At 34.2% G+C, this 15,045-nt stretch overlaps 2 protein-coding genes across 2 annotated transcripts; both read right to left on the bottom strand.

The window, feature by feature from the left end:
- On the bottom strand, positions 1-1,023 carry LOC134723018 (ileal sodium/bile acid cotransporter-like; the record flags this gene model as incomplete). Its single annotated transcript, XM_063586648.1, has 1 exon — positions 1-1,023. A coding segment is annotated over one exon (564 nt), but the record flags the coding sequence as incomplete, so codon positions are not given.
- On the bottom strand, positions 819-3,393 carry LOC134723754 (sodium/bile acid cotransporter 5-like). Its single transcript, XM_063587301.1, has 3 exons — positions 2,653-3,393; positions 2,034-2,208; positions 819-1,052 (listed from the first exon to the last, which is right to left on the bottom strand). Exons 1-3 carry the CDS (start codon positions 3,304-3,306, stop codon positions 1,033-1,035), a joined length of 849 nt encoding a protein of 282 aa, XP_063443371.1. The 5' UTR covers positions 3,307-3,393; the 3' UTR covers positions 819-1,032.
- Between the last annotated feature and the right edge of the window lie 11,652 nt (positions 3,394-15,045).

Genomic DNA, 15,045 nt, shown 5'->3' with positions numbered 1-15,045 from the left:
TATTATACAAAGTGATTTTAATTTTTGTTTATTAACTATAGTGGTACATGCTACACCTTAATTTATATGATAAACGGTAAAAAAAAAGAAAAGAAAACTTTGAAGAAAGTATAATTATGAATCAATGAGATATTATACTAAAGATTTGTTTAAAACACGAACAATAATAATAATTGTATTGTTTTATAAGGCGAAAAAAAGACAATCACATACCATAGTGACTCTCAAAAGTCATAAGTCGACGATAAACCGATCCCCATGGTTATCAGAGTAAAACTACGAAAAGACAAACATTCCATAAAATAACACACAAAAATCCCTAATAATAATAAAAGTCTAAGCAACCGAAGGTCAGCATATTTACTAGTTCTATACTTCATAGAAAGTCTAAGCAACCGAGGGTCAGCATATTTACTAGTTTTATACTTCATAGAAAAGCTCTTCAATTCCACAGACTTATTACTTTGAATTGTTTTTAACTACTTCTTCTTTAGCAGACTCGGGTTCATCTCGTTTCCAATAACACCTTGTGTATATTAAGTATGGAATCGTTACAGCAATAAGCGGAAGTTGCGTCATGATACTAGTAGCAATTGGTACAACAACGGCAATAAGACCCTCCGGTTGCGGAAAAGCAAACATGATTACCAAAATTGCAATTCCGGTATTTTGCAAACCTGTTTCAATTGCGATAGTTTTCACACGTGTCCAGGGCATCCTAGCAACCAAGGCAATCAAACCAGCAATAATATTTCCACTTAATGGTAATAGGCTCGCAGGAAGGAATGTTTTAGCGTTGAACATTTCAAAAATGTACCAATTAGAGTAGATTCCTGTGACAAGAAGTAGAATAACTGCGACAATCGTGATTGGTAAAAGAATTTTCAACATGAAATTGTGAATTCGTGTTAGTTTGTACTGAACGAATACTCCGATCAAGAGCGGGATTAGGATGAATATTAATGTTGTTACAACTTCTAGATATGGCATTTCTGTTTCGGCGTTTGTAGAAATTTCCCGGCCCAATGTAAATTACCATAGAGGCATTGTTCCTGAAATGATAAAACCCAAAATGAAATCGGATAAAGTGAATTTATTTTATAGTTTTTTTATGTATTTGAATGAGGTTGTGAAAACTCTGTAAACAACAATTAAAACTCCATGGTAGCGTTCAATGTCGTAGTGGCTACATAGGGCTACGTAGATTTATGACTATTGAACATGTAGCTAGCCTAGCTGCTACATAGACATTGATAACAGCTAGGCTAGTTACTCGTTCAGTAGACAAATATCTACGTAGTACTATACGTAGCCACTACGATATTGAACGCATCCAATGTTGGCACCTGCTCCTTCAAACATATATATTCACCATAGTGCCAGAGTTATGAATACTGTCCTTTCTATATATTGTTCAGGTAAATTTCGTGAGATGTTGAATACAGTAAGAATATGATTGTCATACCATTTATCACCACAAAGCGAATGGTATATATTATTTTTTTTTTTCGGCTCGCTCATTGTCGATGGCTGCAGAGTGACCAATATAATAATTTCACATTTTTGTCTTTGGTCTACGTGTATATTTTATTTACTGCCGGCAATTATACCATACCTTCTTGTTTTGTTATAGCTGTTTGATGTGTACTGACATATGTTTTCAAACATTAATCCAGTAGATACCGACCTTAGTCCTATCGCCAGGGATAAAATGAAATCAGATACTTACTATGTAAACATGTTTAGCCCGCCGCATTTTTACGCCTGTCCCAAGTCAGGAGCCTCTGGCCTTTGTTGGTCTTTTATTAATTTTTATTCTAGTTTCTTGTCTACAATTTGGAGTTTAGTATGACGTTCATTATCACTGTTTAGGGGCCAGCTGAAGGACGCCTCCGGGTGCGGGAATTTCTCGCTACATTGTAGACCTGTTGGTGACCTTCTGTTGTTGTTTTTTTCTATGGTCTGTTGTTGTCTTTTTGACACATTCCCAATTTACATTCTCAATTTTATATTATAATGCAGAATATACATACCAAAAGAAAGCATCATACTGACTGCAGTCAAAGAAACCGACAGTGATATATCTCCTCCAAGGAGGTAGGTAAAGATGTTACTTTGACCCCCTCCCGGGCAGCAGGATACTATAAATATACCAAGTGATATGTACGGGTCTCCTGGTGTAACTAACTTAGCGATACCGTAACCAATCTGAAAAAAAAATACGTAAATGTTATTGAAGATCTCAAACGATTCCACAGAATTAATGTCCAATCAAAGTGTTTTACCCTGAACTGAAAACGTTTACGAAACACTGCAATTGTTTATGTGTTTCATAATTATCAAATACTATTAAAAACCAAGAGAGATCGATACATCTGCATTTTGATGAAGAATTTTAAAGCATATTAAGAAAGACATTTTAACACCAATAAAATGATCACATTATATACAATAATTGCCAAGGGAAATATAATGTTACATTGTTGATCGTTGTGATTTTAATATATTTTCTATTTGCCTTTTAATATTTAAAATACTAGTACCGGTATTTCAAATGTGGTTTTCAAAACATGGTGCGGAATTTCTTCTTTTTAACATATGAATACATGTCTTATATTATTTTGGCCTTTATTTTCATAAATGTTATATTACCATTGGCATAAGTAAAAGCTGGCAACCAATTCCAATGGCTGGTGCAACAGGCTTTCTGTACGTTTCTTTAACTACCTTCAAATCAGTTTTACAACCAAACCCAAAGTTTACAATAACCGTCACAATATACATCATGTACTTGAAGATCTCTGACGCTGGTTCGTCTTTACGGAGAACAATCAAGGGAATTTTCTGCTTTCCGACAAGAATCTTATCCGTTGATGATGAATTATACAAGTTGAAAGTAATATACGTCCTTCCAAATCTCTTACCAGACATACGGAGTGTTATTGATCCATGATCATAAAAGCTGAATTCATTAGAAACGGAATTGTTTCTCGTTTTAATTTCCGAGCTTTTGTTACCACATTGAATAATTTCATCTTTTAAACTCACATCAACCATAGTCTTGTCGTTAGCAAGAGCTTTCAATATAACTGTACGTTGTTCCTCACATAGTAAAGTGTAATTCATCAACATGGTTTGAGATCGTACATTTGTATAAAGCACAATGATGTCGGGATGGCTCATATGTAAATGATATTTACTATCTGCTTGTACTTGATCATCTGTGTTGGTTGTATTCATCCATGATGAAGATGCACATGGAAATATCGCACAAATGAGAATACTGATAAATATCAATGCATCCATTTTCGAGAGTTCTATGAATGAGCTTACTTCAATTCACGACCTCTTTTTATACATGTTTTAAGAGGTTAAAAAAGAAAATAGATAGTTCCAGAATTTAACTTAATTTTACCAGGGTTCAAACACATGAAAATTTGCATTGTTGTTAAATTATCGTGTGAAATCCAATTTAATTTTCATCTCATATTTGTGACAAAAGAAGTGAGAATTTCTGGCATGTTTTGATTGTATTTAACAGCATGTCGATGAACCCTGCAATTACTCTTGGATCGTTGACATACATTATTGTATAATTTTAAAAGTATTTGAGAACCCCGATTTGTAAAAAAAAATATAAACACAAAAGTACTGAACTCCGAGGAAAATTCAAAACGGAAAGTCCCTAATAAAAAGGGCAAAATCGAAAGCTCAAACCCATCAAACGAATGGATAACAACTGAGTATGTCATATTCTAGACTCGGTACAGGCATTTTAGTATGTAGACAAGATCAGAAAATGGTGGACTAAACATGGTTTTATAAGCTAGCTAAACCTCTCACTTGTATGAAAATGGGCCGAAAGATACCAGAGGGAAGGTCAAACTCATAGATCGAAACGAGACAGCGCCATGGCAAAAAAGAAAAGGAAAAGAGGAATAAAAAATAAGACAAACAGAAAAATATGACAGTCACATACAATGCCAAGTTGTAAGTTATCACCATGTTCATTTATCATGCAGTGTAGGGGGTAAAATATTGCCGAACCAGTGGCGTAGCTTCCATTGAGGCGGTATGCATTTCCAATTTCTTTTAACAAGACCGAAAAATAGAACTGGATAAAATGAGATACCTTTAATTCCAGAGTGAGGGTATTGAATGAAAAATGTTTTTAAAAATCAATCCTTTACACGCGTATTCCACGTTATTTAGTTACAGACTGCATAAGAAAAAGAATGAACGTAGACATCGCACTCAAGGAACAACTGTTCAAACAATAACTTAGAACTGCATGTGAAACTGCTCAAATTTTTTTTTTATTTCGAAGATGTGGTACAGCTGAACTTCATGTGCAACATTTTCATATTTTCAATTGTATTTTTAGAATGCTCAGAACATGCAGATTTGCGAACGATATTTTTTAACAGTGTATGTAATATAGAAAGTAGTTTTAGTAATTTAGGCAATAAAGAAAAAAGTTTTTATTTATGTTTCATGATGATAGAATTTGTTATTTTACAGCCAAAATCTGCCATGAAGTACTTTTTAGGAGAAAGTGTATGTTATACTCGTAATAAGTGTATATAATGTTGTTTGTTTTCTTTTGTATAATTGTTTTTAATAGTATGGTGTTTTATGCTAAGATATATTGATATATGTTTTAGATTGTTATAGAAATGTATTTTAATCTGTGTTTTTACAGTCTCTCGTAACTCTTTTTAGAGTGGCTCTTTTATAAATTGATCTGTTAATATTATATTGTGTTTTATATCAAATGTTTTAAAGAGGTGAGACTCTAATAAATTAGTATGTGTTGTTGTTGTATTCTACATTTTTTTTTCAAAAAATAAAGACATCATGACTTCAGTTGGATATGTTCTAGTCGCAATTTTGCGCCTGTTCCAAGTGGGGAGCCTCTGGCCTTTGTAAGTCTTGTATGATTTTTCATTTTAGTTTGTCGTGTATAATTCGGAGTTTAGTATGACGTCCATTATCACTGAACTAGTATACATATTTTTTAAGGGGCCAGCTGAAGGACGCCTCCGGTTGCGGGAGTTTCTCGCTACATTAAAGACCCATTGGTGGCCTTCGTCTGTTGTCTGCTTTATGGTTGAGTTGTTGTCGCTTTGACACATTCCCCATTTCCTTTCTCAATTTTATTTAAATCAAATGACCGAAATGTAGGTTCATTGTGCATTTTATAAAAATTATGAGATTTCGTATTGCCAATAAGACAACTATCATCCAGAGACCAAATTATGTATATATGTTACAGTGAATTTGTATAATCAGTGATTATGAAGAATCCCTGAAATTTTCAGGGATTATGTAGAATCACTGGTTAGTTTAGGGATTCTTCTTCTTCTTCCATATAAGAGTTGGGTTCCTTTAACTGTTTAATGAAACGTTTAAACTCTGCGGGACTACGCATGGTGACATCACATATCTAGTCTCCTAAGGCTATATACAGTATTTACAATAAAATCAGGTTGTTACGGTTAAAATTATGTACAATCGTCCAGTCTGGTATTAATGTGTTGTCTGTAGCCCTGAGCGAAAATATTCAACTGATCCCGCTTCAGCAACCCTGGCAGGTAATGTATTCCATTCCATGATTGTTCTTGGAAAGAAAGAGTTCCTGTAGACATCACGGGTGACCCTCTGTTGGTAAAACTTGTGTCCTCCACGAGTTCTACTGTCGCCACCTATCAGCTCAGTCTATCAGCTCATTCTGGATACGATAGAGCATGCATAGCCTGTTGTCACGGCGTCTTGTCTGTAATGTGTCCCATTTAAGATCTTCTAACATTGTAGTGACGCACCCTGGTGTGCGTGATGTGTAGTCATTATAGACAAATCTAGCAGCTCTCCTCTGTATAAGTTCTAGTGTGTTGATGCTTGCTTGGTTGGTTGGGTCCCATATAGTAGAAGCATACTCTATGACAGGTCGCACGAGTGTTGTATAGCCAGCAGCCTTTACTTTCCTGGTACATTCTTTAAGGTTTCGTTTGACAAAGCCAAGTGTTCGGTTACCCTTTGTTGTAACACTCTGGATATGTTTGTTCCATGAGAGGTTGTTTGATATTGAAACTCCCAAGTACTTGGCACTATCTACTGGTTCGAGTATGTGTCCATGTAGAGTATATGGGTATTGTATAGGTTCTTTTTTCTTTGTTGGTATGCAGATAATATTGCATTTTGTTGGATTGAATCTCATCATCCATGTTTTTTTCCCAATTTTCTAATGCTTCAAGGTCTTTCTGAAGTTGTTCTGTATCTTTGGTGTTACTAATTTCCCTGTATAGTAGACTGTCATCAGATTATATATAATCACTGAAAATTTCAGGGATTATGTAAAATCACTAGAAAAAACGTCAGGGATTATGCATAATACTGTGGATTCATTATTATTCGTTGTATACCAATTTTCGTGGGTTTCATGGGAACAGGTGAACCACGAATTCAAATGTTCATCGAATGTCATATTTTCAATAGGCTTTGTATACGGAGATTGGCTAAACCACGAAATCAAATATACACGAATATGCAAGTTTTCAGCAATCCACGAAAAGTGATACCCACAAAAATAAATGAATCCCCAATAACTGAAATAAAGAATTAGTTTAAATTTTAAAGAAAATAAATAAAATTAAATAATTTATTCTATAGAATCATATTAAAACATTATTATTCACATATATTGTAAAATGTTTAGCACAATCTGTTAAAAGATGATAACCTGATAATATTAAAATGTTAGGCACAGTGTAATAAAATGTCAAGCACAATGTAATAAAATGATCAACACAATATATTAATTTATTGTATAGCAATATAATATTTCCCACTGAAAGTAACCAAAAGTTAGCGTGCAATAAATTCCAATATTGCACTAGTCAATACATCTTCAAAATTCATGACGTCATCAACGTTTAAATCTTAGTTTAAAACCAATTTTTACTTTCACATATTATATTGCCATACAATAAAAGGGTTATTGCATGAATATTGGGGAATATTGTCCCTCGTAGAACATATATTGCACTCGCAAGCTCGTGCAATATAAAATTCTACTCGGGACAATATTCCCCAATATTCATGCAATAACCCTATAATAAAAATGTTAGGCACTATAAACAATATTTTAAAATGTCAAGCACAATATTTAAAAACAATCATTTATTTTTACAAACTAAATTTGGATGGCACCGACTATTGCACTTTTGTCCTGCTTTGATACATGTACATCTGTTCGTTTCACATTATTTTTTATCGCAACATCCACATTTTAAAAAACCCTGTCCTTCACATATTGAATCGGATTTTACTGCACGTCAGAAATAAAATTTTCAGTACACACATCTGAAGGTACCAAAAAAAAGGGAATCAGCAACATCAAACTGGGTTCTTGTATATGATCATAGCAGGATACCATGTTTTGTGACCAAGCGATATCCCTTTTCAGTTTTTTGATGAACAATGGCCATAATGATTTTTTTGTGTGTCAACACGTGGGATTGTTTTTCTGTACACATAGTTGCATTATTTCTTTCGGTTTGTATTTCTTGTTCATGACATTTGAACACAAAAAGCACAAAACAGATGTCCCATAACCTTCTTCGCCATTTGCTTTACCACAAATATGCACTGTTGATTTACAATTTGAACATGAATGTGCATTTTACGCTGGCTTTTGACAAACAATACATGTGATGTCGTCGCTATCAATTAGAATATTTATATTATTGATTTCGATGCCTTCTTCGTTATCACGAAATCCTGTGTTGGTAATACCTTTCAGATCATCCTCTGTATTTAAGAGCGAAATTATTTCATCTGGCAAGGAGGAATGTTGTTAGGCCAACCTTTGCCTCTACTCCAAACATTGCTTTATATGTTGTGCGTTTAATGCCAGAGTGGTAGCTTTGATTTTTTTGAAATTGGACAAATTTAATCCCAACAGGCCAATCTTTAACACCATTATCTCGCATCCATGTAATGGTCATATCTTTGATATCAGCATTTGCACGTTCGACACTTCATTGACTTTGATGGTGTCTTGGCTTCCCATGGACGATTTTGCACTCTGGCCATAAATCTTTTAATTGAGAAATAATACTCGCAGTAAATTCAGCACCATTGTCAATTTGTAAAATGTTGGGGGCACCAAAAAGAAGAAATATATCAAGAATCTGCATTGCAGCCTCTGCTGCCCGTTTTGATTTCAGAGGCCGGAGAACCACACATTTTGTCATATGATCTTGGTAAAGCATCGTGTACTTAAAATCATCAAAACTTAATAATTGTATGTCAACTAAATCCATTTGTCCACGTGAATTGAATTATTTGCTAACTATAGGTTTAATTGACACTCTTCACACAACTCCTTCAAAAGTTCCACAGCCTCTGTTGAAACATTGGCATATTTTCTATTTGCTTCCTTGACCATCTTATCATGCCCGCCATGCCCTGTTGCAATGTCGATTTTGTAAACAATGTTATACATATCCTCCAGACAAGCGTAGTATTTAATATCATCATCAGAGGAATTGCGTTTTCTGATAATTTTCTGTATGTCTCCACTTTGAAGGATTTCATACCTAAAATAGTCGAAATTTATTTTGAATCCTTTGGTATTATCAACAATTTAAATGTAAATAAAACGATTCAAGATAACAAGCTTTACTGTACCTGTCATTTGTGATATTTATTTTTCAATCAAAATGGCCCCCACCCCCACCCCCAACAACAACCCGAACGATCCACTCATTTGGTATCCCTTTTAAGAGGGGATACATTTGAAGTGCACATATTTTTTATTTGTAGAAACTTGAACCTGAGCGAAAAAACTACAGAAAGCTTTAAAAAAATCTTCACTCCCCCCCCAAAAAAAACACCCCACACACACAAATAGTTTACCCAGGAGACTCTAATCGTAGAAATGGTACATGTACTATTGATTTTCTGTGTGTAAACAAAACATACAGACATGATAAGTAAAAATGTCACAAATAGGAGTCAACATTGGGTTATAATCTTAATTACTTTTAAAACTAACAAATATCTAAAATAAAGGCAACAGTAGTAAACCGCTGTTCAAAAATCATAAATCCGTTACAAACTATAACCCAGGTAAACAAACCAACTATAAGAGGAAAACAAAGAAACAACAGAAACACTGAAATGCAACAAAAACAAACGACGATATAAACATTGTACCAAGGAGGCACACAATGGTATATAGAGCAAGAATATTAACAAATATTAAAACGAAAATACACAAATTTACCATAGTACAATAACACAATGACTGGATGTATAAGTACAGAGCCACGTCATATATGTATCATAGAAACATAAAAAGGCACATAGACAAAGCGCATTAGCAAAAATGATAGTCAAGAATACAAAAATGCTTTACAATATCACAATAATGGGAGGTATAAAATTTGTTGAAAAAGACTACCTCCAAATTTAACAAAATATATGTTGTCAATAAGAACCTCCAGTATACTGATCACTTGTTCCTCTGTGAAAGATGTTTTACCGTTTAGTTCACTATTAAAAAAATATGCCCGTTTTTATGTTAAAAGCATTTTGGATTATTTCTTTTAGACGATTGTTCAATTTCACATGGGGAATGGTGATAAACAGGGTTGAAAAATCAAAGGTTTGATAGAACCAATTTCAGAAAAAGATCGAGATTCAAAATTATCTAGAAGTTCTTTATATTTTTTTTACTCTCATATGGTGAATACCACTACGCGAGTAATCAGTTTTTCACAGTATTTCTAAAGACCCTATACGGATTTTTTGTTATTAGAATTTGATGTTACAAAATATTAGAAATTATTATAAATTAAGGAATGTACCTCCCTCACAGGGCCGTAACTAGGGTTCGAATTCAGAGGAGACAGGGGTTTGGGGCCGCCGATTGAGGCCCCATAGAGAGCGGGGGTTGGGGGGCACAGCCCCCGCCGATTTTTTTCCTCAGTAAAATGGCTAAAAATAACCCGTTTTCATTCGATTTCCTTACTTAAAAATTCATCAATATTGCTTGAACCTTGAAGCAATTTTATGCAAAAACAAACTGAGACTGCTGTTCGGGGTGAGCAAAGAAGACCGTACTTTGAACTATAATTATTAACATTTAAATTAATATATATTGTGATTTTTTTTCTCTCAATAAAATAGCTAAAAATTGCCCGTTTTCCTTCGATTTCCTTACTTTAGGACTCAACAGTAATGCTTGAACCTGGAAGCAATTTGTTTTGCAAACATATATTATCTGTATTTAAAGATATTTATGTTAGAAATCAAACTGGTAAGTTAAAAAAAATTTAAATAAAGGCAACAGTAGTATACCGCTGTTCTTAACTCATAAATCTATGGACAAAAACAAAATCGGGGTAACAAACTAAAACCGAGGGAAACGCATTAAATATAAGATGAGAACAACTACATAACACTAAAATGTAACACACAAAGAAACTGACCGAGCATCAGACAAAATCCCACGAGAATAACAAATATAACATCAAAACCAAATACATGAATTTGGGATAGACAAGTACCGTGACACGTCTTATCGCAATGTCAATTTACACTAAAAAAAAAAATAAGAGAAAACAAACGTCACAACGTTAAAATGTAATACACACAGAAACGAACTATAATATAACAATGGCCATATTCCTGACTTGGTACAGGGCATTTATAAAGGAAAAAATGGTGGGTTGACCCTGGTTTTATGGCATGCCAAACCTCGAACTTTTATGGCCATGTGAAATATAACATCAAAATGACAACACAACACCACATGACTACAATATAAATAAATCGGAGAACACAATTGACAAAGAATCACACGAACAACAGCTAACAAAAGGCAACAAGATTAAAGTTTGAACTCACCAGAAGTGCATTTTGTCCACACAAGACCTACTAGTGACTGACAGCAAGATAATAGAATGCAAGATATGTTTTTTTTTATCGAGGACCTTGAATTTCAATATTGTTGAAAGCTGAAACAGACATGTATAGAACTACAACGACTGCGGCGGGAGTGTTGAATATTTTATGACCATAATGTTCTCGTATGATTGGGAGAAGTACTGTCTGACTAGACAAGTTAAAAAAATATCCAACAGCTGATTCAGTTGGTAACAAATACCCGATATCATAAAAGATTCACAATACCCATGGGAACGTTCTCTGTTTAATTGCACCCCTAAATAAATGTGATTAATTAAGATTTATTTCAAATTGTTTAAAGCAAAGTTTCATAAGCGTTCTCGTACGACATAGGAAATACTTCATTTATAACAGATGGATGGCCACACGAAAAAAAACCTAAAACAAATACTGACTCAGAAATGGTTCACTTTCGATAAAAAAAAATCCGGCAAATGACAGATATATCACGTATAATGATAACTGTTAAAACTGTAAACTTGTGTTGTTTATAATACAAATTCAAGATCTTTGTGTACATCTTGTCCAAATTTCATTTTATTACCTCATAAAAAAAAATTGGTGTAGAAAATTTAGGGGAGGCAGTTGCCTCCCCTGCCTCATAGGTAGTTACGGCCCTGCCTCATGCAAAGCTCTGATTCCTTTCGCGGATTTGGCTATGCTTTTTGAACCTTTTGGGTTGTAGCTCTTCATCTTTTATATAAGCTTTGGATTTCAAATATTTTGGCCACGAACATCACTGGAGAGACATGTATTGTCGAAATGCGCATCTGGTGCAAGAAATGGGTACCGTTAATTTTATTACTTTCACTGCGAACAGTATTTTGGTCAATCTAATGGAAAATTCTCCAGTCGAACATGCAGATGAGCCGGCAATGTACCATTGTTTGTACGAAGTTTTGTGAAGCTTAGGTATCCAATACAAAAAAAGGTAAGTTCTCCGATTTGTTGTTCAGTGCCTTGTTCATTCAAGTCATGAAGGACTTATGATTCGCCCAAATCTCATCCTTGTTAAATGATATGTCTTTGTGTGTGGGATTCCCTAGCTGTGTGCTCATTTATTCCTAATGCTTTTACAAGACACTCGTTGTAGTACGATTTACATACACAAACAATACTGTTTGCAGCTTTGTTCGCAGAAACAAGAACATACATTTCTTGAAGAGATGATAGACATTTCAAAGCCTCTTTGTCTCTGAAAATGAACTTTGGTCGATCATTCACACAGTTTTTCACTTATGAATGCGAAGTTTTATCTGATTGTTTTGACCCTTTCTGACAAAGTGTGCAGTTCAACTTTTCGTTTAGCCCATCATCTGGTGCACTCCTCAATGGAATCCATAACTATTTTGAAGTTATGGTTCAAATTAATGTGTTTGGGTTCTCTAAACTTAGGACCATGAGAAATCTCCGTTCGGAGCTTTTCATGTTCAATAATGATCAATTATGTTTAGATCCCCGGGGAGGAATAACATGGCCACAAATAAAACCAATAAAGGCTAAAGTAAAGAAATACGATCACCAAGATTTCTTTTGTCCAACAGAACCCCATGTTTTAGATTGACAATGAGAGGTGTACGTATTCTATACATAGACATGTCCAGTAAGAACTAGTAGAAGGTTCTAAAACAGCACAAACAACATTTTTCAAAAGACCAAAAAAGTGAAAAAGTATATTTAAACAAAACGCATTTGACTAACAGGTCGAACAACTGATGTTTTATAACCCTGCTGACTGCCATTGGCGATTGCCAAATAAAATTGATCACCAGATGTAACAAAATAGATCTTAATATAAATTTAATACATAACAGAAAACAAGTTTTAACTTGTGGCCACGATGTTATGCCACAAACATACGGTGTCAATATTTTTTAGTTCACCAGATCCGGATTTCGACAATGAATGTCTCTTCAGTGATGTCAGGGATCGAAACGGTATTTGGAAGGCCATATAAAAAGTACCCTCATTTTTAGAGAAAGTACCCCCATTTTTAGAGAAAGTACCCTCATTTTTAGATCCTGACTCTTGAATTTTAAGAGTCAATATAGGATGAACGGATCATATAAAACGAAGGGAAAATATGATACAAGCCCAAACGAAAAAATATAAGCGAGTCTAAATTGAAAACTACGTTCAAACCTATGATTGCGTTGAATAAAAACCGCAATTTTTATACGTGTGCATGTAAAACAAATTTCGTTGTAGAAGGTTCTATAAACAGCACAAACAACATTTTCCAAAAGACAAAAAAAAAGTGAAAAGGTATATTTAAACAAAACGCATTTGACTAACAGGTCGAAATATACAACTCGTCTAAACATCAACCTAACAATGTTAGATCCGTAAATTTGATATTCCGGTACAGCTGTCATGAAAAAGAAGTTCTTATATAGTTTGACGTCCAAATGGACAAATATTCTGGAATATTATATCTCTTCTGGAAGAAATAGTACATAACTTGGTACCTGAAAAAAATAGAAGTAAGTCGAAAGATATCAAAAGAATATTCAAACTCATCACTCGAACAAACTGACGATGTCATTGCAAACAACAATACACAAAACACAACATAGAAAACTGACGATGTCATTGCAAACAACAATACACAAAACACAACATAGAAAACTGACGATGTCATTGCAAACAACAATACACAAAACACAACATAGAAAACTGACGATGTCATTGCAAACAACAATACACAAAACACAACATAGAAAACTGACGATGTCATTGCAAACAACAATACACAACACACAACATAGAAAACTGACGATGTCATTGCAAACAACAATAACAACACACAACATAGAAAACTGACGATGTCATTGCAAACAACAATACACAAAACACAACATAGAAAACTGACGATGTCATTGTAAACAACAATACACAAAACACAACATAGAAAACTGACGATGTCATTGCAAACAACAATACACAAAACACAGCATAGAAAACTGACGATGTCATTGCAAACAACAATACACAAAACACAACATAGAAAACTGACGATGTCATTGCAAACAACAATACACAACACACAACATAGAAAACTGACGATGTCATTGCAAAAAACAACACACAACACACAACATAGAAAACTGACGATGTCATTGCAAACAACAATACACAAAACACAGCATAGAAAACTGACGATGTCATTGCAAACAACAATACACAAAACACAACATAGAAAACTGACGATGTCATTGCAAACAACAACACACAACACACAACATAGAAAACTGACGATGTCATTGCAAACAACAACACACAACACACAACATAGAAAACTGACGATGTCATTGCAAACAACAATACACAAAACACAACATAGAAAACTGACGATGTCATTGCAAACAACAACACACAACACACAACATAGAAAACTGACGATGTCATTGCAGAAAACTGACGATGTCATTGCAAACAACAATACACAACACACAACATAGAAAACTGACGATGTCATTGTAAACAACAATACACAAAACACAACATAGAAAACTGACGATGTCATTGCAAACAACAATACACAACACACAACATAGAAAACTGACGATGTCATTGCAAACAACAATACACAACACACAACATAGAAAACTGACGATGTCATTGCAAACAACAATACACAACACACAACATAGAAAACTGACGATGTCATTGCAAACAACAATACACAACACACAACATAGAAAACTGACGATGTCATTGCAAACAACAATACACAACACACAACATAGAAAACTGACGATGTCATTGCAAACAACAATACACAAAACACAACATAGAAAACTGACGATGTCATTGCAAACAACAATACACAAAACACAACATAGAAAACTGACGATGTCATTGCAAACAACAATACACAAAACACAACATAGAAAACTGACGATGTCATTGCAAACAACAATACACAAAACACAACATAGAAAACTGACGATGTCATTGCAAACAACAATACACAACACACAACATAGAAAACTGACGATGTCATTGCAAACAACAATACACAACACACAACATAGAAAACTGACGATGTCATTGCAAACAACAACACAC

The sequence above is a fragment of the Mytilus trossulus genome, chromosome 6 (genome assembly GCF_036588685.1).
Source record: "Mytilus trossulus isolate FHL-02 chromosome 6, PNRI_Mtr1.1.1.hap1, whole genome shotgun sequence".
Classification (NCBI taxonomy): domain Eukaryota; kingdom Metazoa; phylum Mollusca; class Bivalvia; order Mytilida; family Mytilidae; genus Mytilus; species Mytilus trossulus.
Note: the sequence above shows the minus strand (reverse complement) of the source record. Positions and strands in the feature narration are given on the sequence as shown.